Below are 19,924 nucleotides of genomic sequence, written 5' to 3'. Positions count from 1 at the left end.
TCCTAGAATCCTTGATCATTTTCAAGTCAAAGCCAAATCTGTGATTTTCAGCCCAAAAACTGGGTTTAGTCTTTCTCCAAGAAGATGCTACCCACTGAGGAGTCATTAATACCTAGTGACAAACTTAGACTTAAACTGTAAGTCCCAAAGTTCACAGCACTTAACAAGCCCTTAAAACTATCTCCTTCTTTGTTGTGTTTGGGTTTCCTGATGGTGTTTGGTTTGCCTTTGTTTATAGGGATGTATGCTGTGGTAGTAGTGCCAGATGGGCTTGTGGCTGTTTGTTTCTAGACTTAAGTAGGAGTGTATAAAGCCAACATCTTGTTCATGAGAATTCACACTGAATTCAGTGGATAAAATGCAGGGGTTTGATTTTGTGAATTAAATTGCCATCTTTGTTCTATTTGCCAGTTGCCATTTCATGTTCAAGTGCCTACTGTGTGATGCATTGTGACTTTTTAATATTACTGACCTTCATTAAAACTGCTATTCTTTTTTGTATTTGGAAAAAAGTAATTATTTTCATGTAAGTATGGAGCTAATTAAGGTAATAATACATAGAAGCATATGGAATTAAATTTTGATGAGTCCCGTGGAAGTGAAGGAGTAACAGCTGCTTCACATAACTGCTAACAGTCATTAAATAAATGTGAATGATTTCATTTGCATGGAAGATTGATAGGGACAACTGTTTTTTTTAACTTGGCTCTTTAGTTAGCAGCATGGGTAATTATTTTTTCAAATACTTAATTTTGCTTGTTGTTTTGTTTGGTTTTTTTTTTTCAGGATGGATTAGATGCTTTGGTATATGACTTGGATTTTCCTGCCTTAAGAAAAAACAAGAACATTGATAACTTCTTAAACAGGTGTAAGTATTTAATGTTTAATTTACTAAATAACAGAAGTCTGTAATATCAAAAAGAAAACACCTGTTCTAGCTATTTGAAAGGCAGCTAGGGGTTTGGAGTGCACTGAGTTTTTGGGTGCAAGAGTCTTATTTATTTATTTCCCACTGAGCAGTGACAGCTGCCTATGCAAATCTCATCCCCAGCAATTGAATGTCCAATCTGTTGCCCCTGTAAATGGCCTTGTCTGAAGTGGCACAAAGCCTCTTAAGAGAAAGGCCTGTTGTCTTTGTTAGTGCAACTCCCTGGATTCCCATAACTTGTTTTCTATTTTCATGTACTAGGATATCATAAGCAATTAACAATAAAATGGCATATTGATGTGTACAATGCCATGGAATCATATTAAACTTTTGTTCGCTAACAGAATTAGAGCATTATTTTGTAAGCTTTTGGGTTTTTTGGTATAAAAGGTCTCTTTTAATGAAAATCTTACACTGCATGGCTGATGCATTTATTTGTGTATGCAGCTGATGTGTCTGCAGAATTCTCTGCATTTACTTTGTATTTTTCCACTGCAAGATTTCCTGGACATTATGCCCTATAACAACATTTTAAAATAGTAAAGTTGATTTTTAAATAGAAATGAGTTCCATAATTTTCATAATTAAAAAAATATCAAGATACAGACAAAGAAAACCCCAGAAAAGGTATTTATGAATCAACACTAATCTGAAGGCTGCCAAACTGGCAAATTCTGAAGATCATGGCAGAAATGTTTGCTGATTGAAAACTTCTTTCTGCCTGTAGACTAAATGGGCAAAACTTGAAATTAAACTAATACTGTTAAATTTTTACAGCCTTAAGTAATTCAATTCTATAATAAAACTGTTTTTTTTTTTTTTGTAAATACAAAATAATTTTACTAAAATAATTTTTGTCTTTGGTTTGAAATTTATGTGGAATGGTTTTTTTTGTTTCCACGGTGTTTTCAAGTGGTTTACTGGGTGCAATTGTAACCTGTAATAGTGAATTTGTGGTGATTATTTTACATTAATCTCCATTTGTGTGAATATTTGAGTCCACTAGATCTCTTTGATGGCTCATTTGCACATAAGCTGGTTACTGAAAGCCTCAGCTCAAATGTTCTGTTTAACTTTTCACAGTTCAAACTGTATTGATACCATATGCTGAGTTACACGCACATTTTGTATACTCAGTTATTTACTGAGAAGGTGTGGTGAAACTCTTGGAGAAAAGAGAAGTTGTATCAGGCAAAGGAAATACTCATTGCAACAGATAATTTGAATGTAATTTTTATGAGTAGTGAAATCATTAGTGTGTCTCAAAAAGCTTCACTTCTGCAATAGGGGCTGAGTGAAAGAAAACTTTTACATTTACAACCTGATAATGAATATCTTTTAGGTATAAATTATATACTGTGTAAGATGTGACCTGAAGTAATCTGAAGGTGGAGAACAGAACACATTAGTTCCCTTCAAACTGCCTTTGAAACATTAACTTGCAGTGTTTGCTGAAATATGAAAGCAAGCTGTGGATGTGTGAGTAGTGGCCTTAGAGAGAACTGTGAAGTCTTAGTTTGCCTTGAATTTCTATTAAAAAAAATTTAAAATTTCATGTTTATTTTATTTTATTAGGAGACTGTTTATAATATCTTTCTGCAGTATCAGCTGCCTGGTTGCAGAATTATCGCAGAATTATTGCAGAAATTTAAAATAAATTTCTGGATGGCAAATAAAATGGGAGTTTGCTTCCTTTATTTTGTAGACTGATTGCCCTATGAGCTACTCCTTATCCCCTCTTTACTTCTCCCTAATTTACATTGTATATTTGTGGAACCTCCAAAATCTGCCTCTACTGGCTGAGGTTGTGAGGATGATTTTTGCAAATGTAGAACCTTATTGTTTCTCTACCATATAGAATTAACAGAATGAAGAAATGAGTATTGCAGGTGTCTGAGAGCCCTGCTTTGCAGTGGTGACTCAGTTTATTTCAAGGCAGCATCTGAGCCTATACCCAAAGTTCAGGGCAGGTTGGGAGAGGGTGATTTTGCCATGGGAGCCACCCCAGCTGTTCATACAGCATAAACTGGGCAGGTCCTCCACTGGTCCTGGGAGATAAGGAACTGCCTATTGAGGTCTATTGCAGCCTGATAAACCTTGTTTAACAGATCTAGAATGTGGAGGTCGAATTTCCGACACTCTTGTTACTATAACGTGCTCTCTGAAAATAACTGAGTGTTAGTATGTTAGTGTGTATCTCACTTTCAGTAAATTTCAGTAAATTTCAATTTGCAACTGATCAGAAGCTTGGCTTACATAATTTTAAAATCCTTAGTTTAGCTTGCTCTTCAGATGTATTTTCCTTAATTCTGCTTTGTTCAAAGGCAATGCTTGTGATTGAATACCATTTAAAGGATTCATATTGTGTTTAAGCTCTTTTGTTCAGAAGAGGTGAACCTCCTGTTGTGAGATTACTAGGGAGGAAGTTAGCAATAGCTAGAAAATTGCCGTCATGAAAATTGCTGCATTTTAGTTCTGTGCAATCTTGCTCCTCCTCTTCTGTAAGGCAGTTGTCACCAGGGCAAATAAGGCAATGCATTATTTGTTGGAACTACTGAATATTTTGATCCTTATGTGGAAGAATTTGTCAGAATTTAAAATTTTGCTATAATTTACTGGAATAAGCCTGTGCTGTGCTGCATTGTAAATGGTTACTTTACATTAGATAATAAGGCTGCAGAGTATTTATTCAAACAGAACTATGTTTGTTCCTCTTGAGGTAATAAAATCTTACTGAATTTTTATTGTAGATAGGCAGCTTTTGTTTTAGATTGTGGCCTCTGTAGGTAGAAATCTAATGATAATTTTCTGTTAATTGTTTTGTCAGTTTTTAGTGTATGAACTTAAAATATCCTGTTTCTCTTCCGTTCTCTTCCTCTGTCCTTACTTCTCTCTAAACTTTGCTTTTAGGCCTAGAATACTATTTTTGAAAATAAAATACCATTGCATTATTTTTTTATTAGAAGCATATCTGTTTTAGTAGAACTTCCTGGCTTTTAGAAATACTAAAGCATGAAGCTTTTCTACGTAGTCTCATGCCAGTGTTGACCCACATGGATTAAAATAGACTGTTTTAATCTTTTACCAAATTTGGAATTAGAATTAGAATATCTGCCCACTGGGACTTTGTAAATTATTCTAGTTTATAGAATGACAGGTTTATATAAATAATTGCAGTGATTCCCACTGCATGTTTTAAATTAAAATCTACTTTTTTTGAGTATTAGGAATCATGAAAGTGCAGAAAGGCATAACTTTTTTTCAAAAAATATTTTTTCAAGTGTCTTGTAGTATATTTTCTTATACACTTTCCCAGCTGTGTTGCATATTTATTCAGAAATAATATTTGTATACTGATCAGCTTGCAAGCAGGATCATGCTGGATATGAAAGTTTTGCATAGCTTATTTTTTTTTAAGGTAATTATTTTAAACGAAATTTCTAAATTAAGATCTTCTGTAGTAGGATTGTACGGTAGAGTCATTGCATCAGGTTATATCAGGTTTTGGTAACTGGTTGTGAGAATAAGGTCATGCATTCTTGCAGAGAATTTTTCAATAGCAATGTAGGTTCTTTGAGCAGCAGTTCTTCTATAAAAACTATGGAAAATTGAAGTTAGACAAATGGGTTTAATTAAGTTGGCTATATATGAAATGTAAATTTTGTTCCATGTAGATAAAGACACAGTAAATAAAATGAGAGATCTGCGCATGAAAGCTGAAGATTATGAAGTGGTGAAGGTGATCGGTAGAGGGGCATTTGGGGAGGTTCAGTTGGTAAGTTGAGTTTCTATTTGTGCATTTGAATGTATTCTGTAGTATTTGTCATGCGTCTGTTTCTCAGTGTAGTGTTCAGAAGATACAGTCTTAAATATTAAAGCCTTTGGCTCAGTGAAATTTTATTCCTTTACAATTTATGAAAATGTTTTTTGAAAATGTCCTTTTTCTGTCCCGTCCAATTGCACAAGTACTTGTTTTGCATTGTAGTCTTCTCTCTTAAAATGGAATGTGTATTACTCATAATCAAGAAAATTAGCCTTTACCACCACTGTTTACATGGACACTTGAAGAAGTCTTAAGGGCTAGAAGAGTTTCTGCCAGTTCAGGGACTACACCAGATTTTTGTGGACATAGTTCTCACAGATGAGAGATGTGTGTTGTTTGTGATAGGTTAGCAGCCAGGCTTGTTAATCCTGCTTTATTTAATCGAGTGCTGGTGGGAGAAACTGGAGATACAGCAGCAAGTATACACATCTGCTAATGAGCTCTGGAAAATGCTTATAGTTTTAACTTTATGGTATTAGACATCACTAACTGCCAATATTTGTCCTTTTAAAGGCACATACATGCAGATTATGTGACTCCTATACCTATGGACTTCTGTGTTGAAAAGTTCTAGCAAGTATTTTAAAAGTAATGCATTGTCAGATATAATTATTTTGTGTATGTACAGTATAGAATCCTTTATAGTAATGTGAAGAGTCTTACAAAATGTGTTAAATAGTAAAGCAGGAAAAGTAACATTTTCAGTGATGTTCTTCATGTGTTAATATGGCAAACTAATTCTGTGTGTCACATTTGTCTTCACAGGTAAGGCATAAATCCTCAAGGAGAGTGTATGCCATGAAACTTCTGAGCAAATTTGAGATGATAAAAAGATCTGATTCTGCATTCTTCTGGGAAGAAAGGGATATTATGGCTTTTGCTAATAGTCCCTGGGTTGTTCAGGTAAAGTGATACTACTTTTAAAATATTGTCATTATAGAATAGCTTGATTGCAACACTGCATGACCTGGAATTACACATTTTAAAGTCTCTGTTTTTTTGGTCTGCTAGGGTGTACGTGACTAAGATAATAGCAATTTTGTACAGCAATGCTATACAAAAGAGCAGGTATAACACTTGCTTCAAACTGTATTTTGTCACATTTACATGAGAAACTATTGTCTTTATTATTAAAACTCTTTGCCAGATATATTTTGGTGCATCTGCTCTGTAGTAGTTATTTGGATCATCCAGCATACCAGTAAGCATACCAGAAAGAGGTACTTAAGACAGAGCTTCTGTAAATATTAATTTCTGTGTGTATCTTTGCAAATTATGCCTGCTCTGTTTATTTTTTCCCCATTTCAGTGTACTCACTGACAGTTTCTTGGGAGGTGCTGCTGCCTTTGAAGTTCTGAGGAACATGCCTGAACCAATCACTGAGCGTTGTGTGTGCACATGTCATCTTGTTAATTTAAACTGTTCTTACCCTTAAGCATATAAATTCTTCTGTTAGGCTGGAATGACACAAACTCATTCAAGATTTACCCAAGTCAAATGGGTAACTGCTTTACTATCTGTCTGGGTGTGATTGTGCAGAATAAAACTTAGGAATTTCATCCAGTTTTAAGTAAAGAAAAATCTGCTTGCACTACTCATGTTGAGCAGAGGACTGGCAACTTTAAAGGAAATATTTTTATTGTTTAAAGTTTAGGCTCATTTTCTATATAATAAATAAACATTGACAATAGAAAAATAAACATTTACTGATAATACAAATAGAATGGGGCAGATGTTTGCAACAGAGTAATTTTGTCTTTGTATATGGGTGCACTAACATCCCAGAGAGAAAGAAAAAGAATTTGTCTAAATGTAATGAGCTTTCTTTGAAATGATCTCAAAATTCATTTTAGCAAATTCACTAATCATAATTTGTAACCAGAACTCTACTTTTTCCAGGGTAATATAAGGGGATGGAGGATCTGGCTCTGGAGGTTAACTTCTTTTTAGGAGGTTTGCTGAATGATGCAGAGTTGCTGCAGTTATTGTAGCAATTCTGTTACTTTGGAAATCAGCTTGCACGGAAATGCCTTTGATTTGCCAACAAGCAAAGAACATAACTGGCTTATTTTTTGGTTTTGCTTTTTTGCAGTTATTTTACGCATTCCAAGATGACCGTTACCTGTACATGGTGATGGAATACATGCCTGGTGGGGACCTGGTGAATTTAATGAGTAACTACGATGTTCCAGAGAAATGGGCAAGATTTTATACTGCTGAAGTTGTACTTGCATTAGATGCAATTCACTCAATGGGTTTTATACACAGGTGAGAAAGAAAAAGATATTACACAGGGTTTTTTATTTCCTGATGCTGCCAGAGTTACTTCAGTTTAGGCAGTTTTAAAATTCAAGATACTACTTCTTTATCGTTATTCCATAATTATTCCATATTAGAAATTGAAAAATTGTTGCCATCAGAAACTGTAAGTCTGAGGTGATACAGTCAAAGAAAAGGTTTTCAGGGGACTGATGTTCCTCAGTTTGGGGAGCAATAAAATTGTCCCACTTTACCAAGAGGTAACAAGAACAAAAATGGTGTGAGATGCTGGCCCCAAAATGGTTCTTTTACTTTGATTAGAAAAAGCTGTTTAGGGAATTTGATCACAGTAGTATCCACTGTTAGGAATTAATTCTCTGCTAGGCATTTGAAGCCTCAGTGACCCATTAAACAAGAATCTGTGAACAATGTGAGGAAAATCTCCCAGCCATGTTTTCTTTTGAGGGGAAAGATGGAAAATTGAGATGCAGAGCAAAGGGACTTGGATTAGTTTCATATTATGTACTTGCCCTAAAGTGAAATGTAGTCTTTTGTTGGATAGGTTGAGAAGTTTTCTTTTTGATATTTGAACTTGTATCTGTTTCTAGCTTTTAATTATATTGACTGGGAGCAGAAGAATAAAATTTTCAACAGAAAATACAGGAAGAATTTGAGTAGTGTGTAGTATACACTATAGTATATACATTTTCAGTTTGTAATTTGTTCACAAGATCAGTGTTAACACGTAAGCTTTTGCAAAAAAGGCTAACACAAAGCAAAATAAATTACTAATCCATTGCTTGAGTAGGATCTAGAGCATCATTAATTATGGAGCTATGCTGCATCTAATGGGTAAATTATCTGGCTGAATGAACCATTTGTATGTGTGTATTGCAAGCTTTAGAAAGCAGGCATTAGAAGATACCAGCAGCACAGAGAGGTTTTTTTCATGAAAATTTAGATTATTTTGACACCAGGAGATTTTTTTAAAAAATTGTTTTCCCTTGTAGTTAATCTGTTCAACTCTGATGAACGAAAAGGAACTTAAGAAAATATGGGCCTACTGCTTAATGGGTCAGGGGCTGAGTGACAAAGGACATGGGAATGGCTGAGGCTGCTGCCTTCTTTGATAAGGTCTGCTTTCAGGCCTCTTGGGTCTTGTGCCCAGTGGCAGAGCTTGGGAGAGGAAGGCATTGCTCTGGCAGAGGAAGACCAAGCTGAGTCCAGTTGTGCAAACTGCATATGCACATGTCCAGGGCACACGTGGGACATGCCATGGGTGGTGAAGAAGCTGCCAAAAGTAGCATTATGATACTGCTCTCTGTCACCTTGGAAGGTGTGTTGGAATTACGAGATTCCAGATGACTGGAAGGAAACAAATGGCACACTTGTCTCGCCCCAAGAAGGGCTGGGAGGAGGGAGTCAGAGGAGCTGAAGGCTAGGCAGCCTAACTGCAGTTGGATTAAATTGTCAGGAAACACTTTCCAAGCATGTGGGTGGAGAGGTGATGGTGAGCAGCCTGCGTGGATTTATGAAGGGTAATACATGCCTTCCCAAAGCAATTGCCTTCTGTGTTGAGATGGTGGGCTTCACTGATGAGGCAGAGTATGTTTGTCTTGACTTCAGCCGGGTTGTAGATGTAGCTGGGTTAGAAAGGTGCAGTTTGAACAGGCAAAACTGTCTAGATCCTCCTTGAGTAGATTGTGCTGTCCAGCAGCAGTCAGCTACCAGTAGTTCCCCAGAGGTTTGGTGCCAGGATCAGCACTGTCTCTGTTCACAACTTGAACAGTGTTCAGGAGGACAGGAAGCAGAACTTAGTAAAGAAATTGGACCAGGCTTGAAGTTGCGTGGTGAAAAGATGAAAGGCAATGGATGACATGAGTTGCAATAGGGGAATACCTAGCTATTCATTAGGAGTTGTTTTTTCCACTATGAGGGAGGTCAAACAGTAAAAGAGAAAGGTAATGGATTCTTCATCCTCAAAAAAAGAAAACTTGCCTGGATTTGACCCTGAGTAATGTAATGTAACTTTGAAGTCCAATCTGACTTTGCAGCTATACTTTGATCAGGCAGCTAACTGAGAGTCTTATAAAAATCCCTTCCAACCAAAATTATGCTGTGAATGTACTGGTACATTTGCACTACATTTCATCTGACAGTTATGGCCAGAGTTCTCCTTTGAGAACTCTGAAATACACTTTCTCCTGAAATTTGTGTTATGCTATCTTGGTAATTGTTTTTTACTGCTATTCTGCTTCAGTATGTTCAATGACATCAACATGCTACACTTGACCAGCTACTTTATGAAAATTCTGTAGTGGAAGTACTTGGAGAGTGCTAAAGTTAATATTCCTCTTCAGTCATGGGAAAATATTTGAATAATAGAATTTTGGAAATGGCATTCAGTTGTTCCCTTGAAATAGAAGTGGTACAGAAATGAAGCTATATTTTCAATGCCTGTTTGACATAATCAGTGAATGTTTTTTAGGAACTTGAAGTTCAAGATTAGTGTCCAGATCTATTAAATTTGGTAACTTAAATGTTCTAATTGTAAAAAATGTTGTTGTTCAGCAGTCTCTGTTGGTCATGATACTTAGAGAAAGCAAAAAAAAGTGGAGGCAATAGTGGTGCTTTAATGTTGCTGTTTTTCCATAAAATGTTGCATCTGAAAAGCAGTTGACTTCCATTGTGTTCATAAGTTAAATTTAATAAATTTAATGTTTAGTTTACTTTTTAAAATACATATTTTTCTTTCAGAGATGTGAAGCCGGATAATATGCTGCTAGATAAAGCTGGTCATTTAAAATTAGCAGATTTTGGTACTTGTATGAAGATGAACAAGGTAAATATATTTTTTTATAAGGTTAATGTATTTTAAATAATATGTTTGTGATTTGACTTTTATATTTGTGAAAGGAAAACATACTTGAAAGTGAAAAGAAAAGATACTGAAAAATTTTAAGCTAAATGAGAAGAGAGTACTCTGTTCTCTTATTGTTCTTCATGGCCTAGTGAAAGGAACTAGATATGATCTTTAAGGTCCCTTCTAACCCAAATAATTCTATGATTCTGTGATTCATGCATCTTATTCAGTGACAATGCAAAGTGCAGAAATGGTTCTTCAAGTACTGTTTTTTAGAGAAGAATTTTTCTGAATTTTTTTTCTTTTCTGAAGTCAAGCTTTTGATTGTATTCAGATGCTCAGGGTTATTTTTTAAAGTATTTTGGTATGAAAAGTTAATGCAAAGAAATGAGATGATTTTTATGTAGTGTGCCAGAAATGAAAGAATCAAAACTGACATGCCAGTTGCTTAATACCAGTTTTACTTATTAGCCATTGCTGATATAACCTGAGGACAAATCTGAGGGAAACCGATGTGATAGAATTATTTATTTTCAAAAATGCATTCTGAGGTCATTAAAAAAAAAAAAATTCAACAACAGTATTCATGTTCTGTGTAGCTCTGTTGTTCCCTACACAAAACTGCCTGGTTTGTCAGCCTGCACATATATTTGAGGAAAACATATTTGGAAATCTGAGGTACATGGTAGGTAGTAGAGTTGGTGTAATATGTACAATCCTATTCCAGGAGATCTGAGTAAGTTACTGTACTTAGCTGCTGAATAAAAGGCACCAATGAAAACGAAGTGCAGGCTATGTGTAAAAGCCCTAGTAGTTTTGAGCCTAGTCTGGGTTCCTCTAGTCTTTTGAAAGCGAAAGGTTATTCTCTAGAAGAAAAACTGCTCAGCATAGGAGCTTAATTTAGGATTTACTGCATTTGCAGCACTAAATTTTATTTGCTTAATTATGTATTTTTATGCCAGTTTTTCCACTGATCCATTTCTAGGAATGGCATGGGATTATTTCAGAAGTGCCTGAATGGCACTGGAAAAGGGTGTGTGGTTACACCTTCAGCATTCTGGATGTCAGCTCCAGTGTGACTGATCTCAGTTCTGCAAGCACTTTCTCAAGGGTGTGAGGAACATCAAATGTTCTTCTCATGTTGCCTGTTTTGAGGTCTCTACAAAGATTTTCAAAGCCTTATCTACCTTTAGTCTTCCTAGCATTCAATATCTTGGGTCAGAGGCCAGAAACTTGCAGTTCAGCTGTTCCTGTTATCAAAATCCCTGATGTTGACCCATTTATGCTAACAGAGGAACTTTCACTGTTTACAGTACATCCTGTCAGCAAATGACAAATTTATACTGGCATGAGTGGCTGTGTGGTGTGTGCAGGGCCTAGATACAATTCTGATTACTTCTTGGATACTAACTGAGGTTTTCAAAGCAACTTCCATTGTGTTTGACAGATTTAGTGCTTTGTTGTAGCTTAGCAGCTTAGACTTCAAAAATATATTAAAAAAAAAAAATTAAACAGGAATGTTTGTTGACAGAATTTTATGTGGATCTGTTGATGTTGCTTAGGCTGCATAAGCTCATGGAACTTACTGGGAATTTTGGAACTTATATTTGGGCCTGGATGTTTTCCTGTGTTTTGTAGGAAGGAATGGTACGATGTGACACGGCTGTGGGAACACCAGACTACATCTCTCCTGAAGTATTGAAGTCCCAGGGAGGGGATGGTTACTATGGGCGGGAATGTGACTGGTGGTCAGTTGGAGTCTTCTTGTATGAGATGCTTGTAGGTGAGTAGTAGGATCATCAGAATTGACTGCACTACTTAACTGGAGTCTCATGTTAAAATCACTCTTGTTTTTAACATTACAGCTCTTCTGGCATGAGCTGTGGTTTACAGATCCTGGCATTTACAGAATATATTTTAGAAAAATTCTGACAGAATTCTCAAACATTTGTCCTTGCCTCTTTTTCACTTGGTTGCATACATTGTTGTATATGTAATCCAGATATTTAATTCAAAATACAATAATTTTGATCTGCTTTTTAGTGTTTGTTCTGCTTTTTCAGGTGATACACCTTTTTATGCAGATTCTTTGGTTGGAACATACAGTAAGATTATGAACCATAAGAACTCCCTTACTTTCCCTGATGACAGTGACATTTCTAAAGAGGCAAAAAACCTCATTTGTGCCTTTTTAACTGATAGGTAAGGTTTATATTTTATTAATAATGAAAATAAGCCTTCATTAAGAGTATTTCTTGCCATGTTGGAAAAAACAAGTACTTGTTTTGTGTGCATTTTTAAACTGCTCAGGAGAGGTGAAGTTCTTAGTGCCTGGGCAGGAGTGCACTGTAACAACTTGGCAATTGCCTGAGCTGTCCATGATAGTGGAAACAGAAACAGCAGAGCTTCTAATAGACAAAAGTTAAAACCAGGCTGTGTCTGAAATGTAGCTGCTCTGCTCATATAGAGCTCTTCTTATGAAAACATTTGAGTTACGTGTACATTTTACCGTAGCTTGAGAGGTATTTTATTGTCTCTGTTGTTAGGTTATGCTTTAAGTGAGTCTTTCCTTCAGAATAATGTATGGAATCTCATGTGTTTAACCAAAACACTCTTCAACAGGGAAGTGAGGCTAGGACGAAATGGTGTAGAAGAAATTAAACGGCATCTTTTCTTCAAAAATGATCAGTGGGCTTGGGAAACACTCAGAGACAGTAAGTATAGTGCTTTTTTCAGAAATAATGGTCTGGTTTACCTATGTATCATGTTAGCAAAAGGACTGGTGTATTTTGTTTAAAGGAGTTTACAGTTTTATTTATTCTGTACCAAGCAAAATTTTCTTAGTGACTTGAGTGATGAACTGATTATTATCGTACTATTTTGCATTTTTTCTAGCTGTAGCACCAGTTGTGCCTGACTTAAGTAGTGACATTGACACTAGTAATTTTGATGATCTGGAAGAAGACAAAGGAGAGGAAGAAACATTTCCCATACCAAAAGCATTTGTGGGCAACCAGCTTCCTTTTGTAGGATTTACGTACTACAGCAACCGTCGGTATGTGTGCAGAAAGCAAATTAATGCTGTATTCTTTGTGTGGCACTCTTTCTGACTCTTACCAACCAATATCTAGGTTTAAATCTCTTAAGATACTTACTAATCATTCAGAATACTAAAAATTACACTCTTTTAATACTTTAACAATGATAAAGTACTGCTAGACATCATTACCTTAAAATATTCCATTGTGTTGTTGAGTGTCCTATTCTGCATTGAGAAGATGCTGCAGAAGTGATGCTGCAGAAGCTAAGCAAGAAAATCCACTGTTGCCACTACCAGGCAGAGCTGCCTGCAGAGCACTGAATTGTGTGTAGACTCATGAATCAAGGTTTGAAAGTCCATTTGTTTTACTGCATATTACTGTCCCTGAGCTGAATATGAAGTTTCCATACTTTCCATCAGTGTTTCAGTGTGTGGTAAATTAAACCTTGGCTTACTAGAAATATTTCCTACTTGCCTGCTTTCTGCTTCATAATTTTTCTTTTTTTTAAGTACACGTCCACTAGACAGAGTGAGATCGTGATGCTGTATGGCTTTCACTATTTCTTAAAAGCCTTTTAAATTACATCAGTTAAACTGTATTAATTAATGCTTTCAACAGTCATTATTATTGTAGGCCTTGTGGATAGGTGTATCTACATTCAAAAATCTCAATAACTTTTTAATGCTTGGAAAGCTGCTTTTAATTGTGGTGTCAGTCAGGCTTAATATGGGCTAAAACTTCTAGTCAAACTATCAGATAGAGACTGTTAGTTTTAATAGCATTTCTGGATAGGAAAATCTTGAAGGAAATAAATCTGGTTTTCGTCCTTGCATGGAAGAGGAAGCACTTTTCCAAGCCTGTGGTGAAATTCTTTCCATCTCTGCAAAGAGTTGGATTTATTGTTACTTTTTGCCATGGTGAGGTGTAGAAGGACTTGTAGGCTTTCCATACACTTTGGGTGAGTTCAGCAGTTCAAGAGTTTCACCTATTGTTCTCACTTTAGTCTGTAATTTTGGAAAGTTTCCATTTTTGCCTTGCAGGAATATTTTGGAATATATTGTCAAGAAGTAGCATATTAGGAGCATGTTAATAACAGAATTTCTTCCTTCCCTTTTGGGGGACAGTATCAGGAATTTGGAGAGCGAAGTGGCTGTGTTCTTGCTGTCATTGAAGAGTTCTGCTGCTCTCTGCTACTATTGTTACACTGTAGGCCTACTAGAACTATGATGCTGGCCTAGAGCTGAATTTGGTCCTGTAATATTCTGCTGGTGTGATTGTCTTGAAAAATCTGAAATGACTATTCATGCTTGCTAAACCTGTAATCCTAACTTTTGTTTTCTTTTTGTACTGGAAATAGTTCAAGCATTACAACAAAAATAAGTCTGTATCTGGACATGTTAACACAGATTCTGGAATACCAGCTGAGAACACTTTGTAGCCCTATCTGGCTTATGAGTTCTCTTCTAGATCTGATGGAGCTGGTGCTGTGCCTAAGTATCACATTCTTACTGCTCAACAACCCTGGTGTGTAAAATAGGGTGGCTTCTTGTACTGCAAACAGCAAGCTTGTTTCCATAGGAAACTTTCATTTCCACTTTGTCATTTGGTTGTCTGAAAGCCAGATTGATGTTTAATTTCACCATGGTTTGGAGATGCCTTTATTTTACTCTCCTTGATCTTTTGGAGAGGTTTTTTATATCTGGAAAAATCCACGTGAAACAAAAAGGACGTGTCCATCTTTCTCAGTTCATGTGTTGGAGTGTTATTTCTCACATAATCTGATGCACTTAATAGATGCTTTATGTCTCTTTAGATCAGTTAGCAGGCCAAGAATATCAAATCAAATAGCAAAGGAATTTGAAAACAGTAATTTGTATTTATTTACCTAACTCTCCAGATTCATCGCAACTAGAAATTTATGGTATTTTTAGAAAACATTTACATCAAATAAGAACACTGGCTTCAGGGCAAACTTTTTGTGTGTAGAACTCTTAGTAACTTTGTTGAAAGTTACACAATCTCTGCAGACTTTGCTTCATTACTGCTACTTGCTGCATAAGTGCCTGAGTAAATATTTACGGGATGAAAGCCAATGAGAGTGTTGTAACTAAGGAAAGCAAAGATTTTTTTAATGGTTATTAAAAAAAAGAAAAGTGGTTGTATTGTATTTGGCAGAAATCCTTTTTTTCTGGAGGCCTTCTATTGCAGCTTTGTACTTTAACCTTTCAATAAATTGAATTTTTCAATTAAATGTGCTTAAATCTGATTACATTGCTATTTGATTATCCACATTTTGGAGCAATAAATCTGGGAGTTATATTTTAGGATGTCTCTATTATCTTAATCTTTTTAAAATAATCTTACTTTTAAACAACTCTTGAAATATAACTCTAAAAATTTTTTTGCAGGTATTTAGGTGTCCCTGCAGAAAATTCCAATGACAACAGAACAGGCTCCAGTGTGGACAAAAGTGTGGTATGTCTTCATCTTTATTGTATCCTAATAAAGAGTCTGCTGCATATATAAATATATACTGCATATATACCATAAACTGTTTGAGTTAGAAATGTCTCAAATTATCTTAGTATTTGGGATCAATGAAATCAATGCATGAATTTTAGCTCTTTAGTATGGCCTCCCTAAGAAAGTTAATGGAAAAGCAGAATTTCACTTCTTAATATAACATTGGTTGTCCTGAATTGAATAAAATGGCCAAAACTTTTTGTGGAAAAGGATTCACAGTTTTTATCATTAGAAATATCAAAGTACTTGTGCCGTGTTTCTAGAGTGCCTCATTGATCCTGGGTTGCTTTGTGGCAGCCATGGAGTCTGGACTTCCAGTGAACTCAGTGGAAGGTGGAAGACAATGTACCAAGCATGAGCCTTCTGCTCCTTCACAGGCCTTCCCCACAAGCTGTTGGGAGTTGGGGCACTGATGATCTGCATTTCTAGAGCAGCTCACCTAGCAAGAAATGCTCAGGAATGCTTTCAGTTAGATATTCCCAAACATCGCAGCAGTCAGGTTTCCAGGAAGATATGCTAAGGTGTTTGAGACTTGGTTGAGTGCTTGGATTCTATGTAAGTTCTGATATAAATCAAACTATTCCCTGAAAATGGTTTGATATGTTACAAATTACATTATTTCCAGAAGAAAACATGGTCAAAAATTGATAATCAACTTTAAATCTTGGCTTTGACTAATCTGTGTTCCCTTTTCTCTTAAACTAGCAATGAAAAGGTTTAATGACACATGGCACTACCCAGAGAAAATTTGTACAGGGCAGGGCAACTGGTTATGTCCTTTACTGGGCTAGTGAATTTAATCATTGAAATACCTTGATTTTTTTATTTATATTGAGGTGTTTGATATACTTTCTTTTCTTTATAAGTGTTTGACTGTTGATACAGTAAAATTTTAAAACAAAGCCAGACTTACCAGTATTTGAAAGTACTTAAAACTGTGTGCTGGCTTTTGGCTGACTTTGAAGAGAGTTACCGAGTGGACTTGGCATACTCACTGGAATACTACTCAATGTTGTATAGTTGAAAAATCCTCAATAGTTCTGTCCATGTTATCAGACGTATTCAAATGTATTGTGACTTCAGCAGTTTTGGGAGGTGAAGGTCTGGAAGAATTTGAGTGATATAGGAAGGTTTAAATTGATATTAAGTCTTTATTACAAGGTATGTTTCCCCCACAGTTCTTTCTCAGCTGTTTTTCTTTCATTTCATGCTGCAATGAAAACAGTAATGTTGCCACATGGTTAGCAAATCAATTAGTTCCAGAAATACAACACAAGATGCTACCTGGTCTCTCTGCATTTTGATGTCTGTGTTTTGAATGTCTTTGGAGAAAGACATGAGTGCTACAAATTTCCAAGAAATTACTTGTTTGGCAAGTGTGTAAAACTTAACAGAATTAGGACATGGTGTTGTGTGAAAATAGAATTCTATATCCTTTTACTGAATATCAAACCTCTTTGAAGATCTGATTGCTTACTTTGGTTTAGTGCTGCCATAACCACCTGTAAACAGTTCAGATTTTATGAAAAAGGAGATTAGGAGATTCTTTTGCACCGAATCTTAGGTTTTCTTCATTGCTCAGGGTACAGAACCATACTCACTATGCTGAAGTGAGTAAGAAAAAAGAAAAAAAAATTAGAGTTCCAGAGAGATTTTTCTTTACTTCTCTGTTGCCGAGAGAAGAGAAAGAAGAGAAGCCGACAGGCTTTTCTTAAGTCCTTTCCTGCCCTTCTTCCTACTCAAAATGGAAACCAGGAGCAAACTAAAGCTTAAAGGCGTGCTTTTATACTGAGTTAATTGTAACTCAGGATTTTCTGGAGGTATTCTTTAGTCTATTGAGAGCAGATTGTGCAGAGCTTTGCCCGGAAGCCTGTTGTCTCTACTGATATAATTAGACTGCTCAGCGAGCTCAGATGGGTCCCTGGGGTCCAGCCTGATGTGAGAACACGCAGAGACGCAGAGGCGCAGGAGGATGCGATAGCAGCCCGGGCGAGCCGGGGGCAGTACAGAAATGCCTCAGTCGCCAGATGTCTTTGTAGACCTGTTCTCATCTATCCCATTTAGTTCCTCTGTGCACCCTGTCTGGAAGGGCTATAACATGAGTGAAAGGAAATGGAAGAGCAATCACATGGAACCTTTGTTATCCTCTGGTTTGGGGCATTTGCTGTGGTCCTTTCTTATTACAGTGAGAGCCTCTAAACAGTCTAGCTTCTTGCTTTATTTCTCAGTGGTTCATACCAAGGAGATAAATGTGTTGTGTACTGGTCTTTTCTTTGTTCTCAAAGTCTAGATTTAGAAGCCATCCCTTATTTTTAACTACAAGCATTGTCTGGTCCACATAGAGTTATGTTCTATGTCACACCAGTAATTTGTTTTCCAGAGCTGCTCTGTTAAGTGTTGAAATGTCTAATTTTTGGAAGTTTTTTGAGATTTTGGAGTTAAAACGGGAAACAACAAAGCAAAGCATCAGAAGCACTTGAAAATGTTGCTTTGAAGAGAGTCTAGATTAGGAATCTAGTGCTTCTCTGTGCAGTTCCAAGAGCATTGAAGGAAATACGTAAAAATTAAATAGGCTGAAATCTTTACAATATCAGTGGAAAGGTTTATAAAGAATCAACCAACATGAGGTTGACTTGATGAGCTCCTTCATCATGTTAAATGAGGATTTTGATTTTGGAGTGGGATTATTGTGCCTAGATATTCAATAGAAGGTGGTAGATATTTTGAGACTACGTGAAAGGAATTAATTTCTGAGTTTATCCTGCTGGCAAACAGTACATGCTATGCAGTAATGTGCCATATTAACATCTGAAGTTTGTTACTGTCTTTCAAACCTTGGTACAGTTCTAGCTGTAAAAATTACCTCTGACTAAAAAGGTGAGAGCACTTTCTCCCATTACAGTAACTGGCTGGCCTGGTTCTGCTTCCTGAACTTGTTGGGAGCTTGAAGATGCACTGCAAAATACACGTGGTGGTCACGCTAGAAGAAATTTTGAGACTTACTAAAGTGTCTTCTTACATTTTTGCAGTAATATATTTAGCCAGGTACTGAAGATATGTAAAACAAGGAGGATTTGATTTAGCTTAGCCCTGTGAATTTTGAAGATACCTGAAATTTCATGTGCATTCAAATGAAAAAAACTGTCTTACTTTTTGTAATTTGTGGGAGGGCAGGGAGGAAGGGACATGTATCATATTTTAATAAGGTAAAATGTCTTATTTTGGTAGAAGAAAGTAAGCTGTGATACAATACAAGTAAGATACAATTAAGCAGAACTGAGTATTATGAAATACTTTTTAAAGTTTCTAAATTTAATGCATGTTCTTTCATGTACAAATATATATTTAAAGCTGGAAAATATGCAGAAGATGATCTATGAGTTAGAAGAACAGCTACATAATGAAATGCAGTTGAAAGATGAAATGGAGCAAAAGTGCAGGTGAGCCTTTGAACTTCAATTGTTTACATAATTTAAGTATATCTAACACTTCAGATCTGTGGTACTGCTTTAGGAATTACCAGGATAACACTAAGAATAGTGTTGTAGTTCTCCAAGGGAGTTCCAGGCACATATCTAAGTCATTCTAAAATTTTCTTGAGTATGGTATAGAGAAATTTTTTTTTCATTGACAACCCTGTAATACATATTCTTTCTGAGCAGTTAAGTGTTTCAGTTTACCTGATATCTCTATATTCAGATGTTTTATTCGACTAAAGTACATGCTATGCTCACAATGCTGATTTTTTTTTTGAAAATGTGAAATTCTGTATATATGGCATATATTGGATTATTAAAATTAATTAGATGTTTTCTAAATACAGGGTACTTGTTGGAAAACCACCTTTTTTTTTTTCTGTGGCTGACATTTAAGAGCAATAGTTTGCTTTCTGAAGTTTTGTTTCTACCATGCTGAAGTAGCAGCTATGTGAGAATTGGCATTTTTCCTGTAGTCACATGAACAAACAGTTGAGATTCCCCTTTTCTGATAATCAGACATTTTTACTGAGAGTCATGCAAATGAAATTCCCCTTCAGTTACTTCTCCTTTTGAAGTCTTTTCCTGAAGAATTGAATAATCCCAGGAGGCAGCACTAGGTATATGATGCAGGAAGAATTTAGTCTTGTGAATTAGAACCATAGTGTGTAGCTGTACCAGCTCCTTAGGTGCAAACTGGTAACTGAAATGGTCTAGTGGGAATTTAGGCTCTGTGACTCTGTTGCTTACTTAAACACAAGCTCACTGTTGGCACATTCTGATTGCTCTCCACAAGCAGAACATACAGTCTTGAAGGATACCCAGTAGCTGTCTTCCTGCAGTACTATTGAAGCTGTCAGAGCACAACTGTGTCTTCTGGTTTGTCATGCCATTCACTGCAGAGTTAGTAGATAGGAGATATCCCTAACTATTATAACTGCCTCTTCTTTTACCTGCCAGGCAGCCTTGTCTGGGTCCTCTTTGTTGGTTCTTTGAAGAGGGATGACTGCC

At 36.1% G+C, this 19,924-nt stretch overlaps 1 protein-coding gene across 7 annotated transcripts in view; it reads left to right on the top strand.

Moving 5' to 3' along the window:
• ROCK1 (Rho associated coiled-coil containing protein kinase 1) overlaps window positions 1-19,924 on the top strand; it is an 84,103-nt gene that overhangs the window by 31,577 nt on the left and 32,602 nt on the right. For all 7 annotated transcript variants that reach the window (XR_009114356.1, XR_009114357.1, XM_058022310.1 and 4 more), the window contains exons 2-12: window positions 787-868; window positions 4,603-4,703; window positions 5,517-5,654; window positions 6,844-7,019; window positions 9,768-9,852; window positions 11,512-11,656; window positions 11,937-12,075; window positions 12,496-12,587; window positions 12,769-12,928; window positions 15,323-15,389; window positions 18,789-18,877. Coding sequence is in view for 5 of the 7 variants with exons in the window: in XM_058022310.1 (XP_057878293.1) it covers window positions 787-868; window positions 4,603-4,703; window positions 5,517-5,654; window positions 6,844-7,019; window positions 9,768-9,852; window positions 11,512-11,656; window positions 11,937-12,075; window positions 12,496-12,587; window positions 12,769-12,928; window positions 15,323-15,389; window positions 18,789-18,877 (1,274 nt within the window). In the remaining 2 variants the exon portion in view is untranslated. The remainder of the gene's footprint in view (window positions 1-786; window positions 869-4,602; window positions 4,704-5,516; window positions 5,655-6,843; window positions 7,020-9,767; window positions 9,853-11,511; window positions 11,657-11,936; window positions 12,076-12,495; window positions 12,588-12,768; window positions 12,929-15,322; window positions 15,390-18,788; window positions 18,878-19,924) is intronic.

The sequence above is a fragment of the Melospiza georgiana genome, chromosome 1 (assembly GCF_028018845.1).
Source record: "Melospiza georgiana isolate bMelGeo1 chromosome 1, bMelGeo1.pri, whole genome shotgun sequence".
NCBI classification, from domain to species: Eukaryota; Metazoa; Chordata; class Aves; order Passeriformes; family Passerellidae; genus Melospiza; species Melospiza georgiana.
The sequence above is the reverse complement of the archived record's forward strand: the minus strand, read 5'-3'. Positions and strand labels throughout refer to the sequence as shown.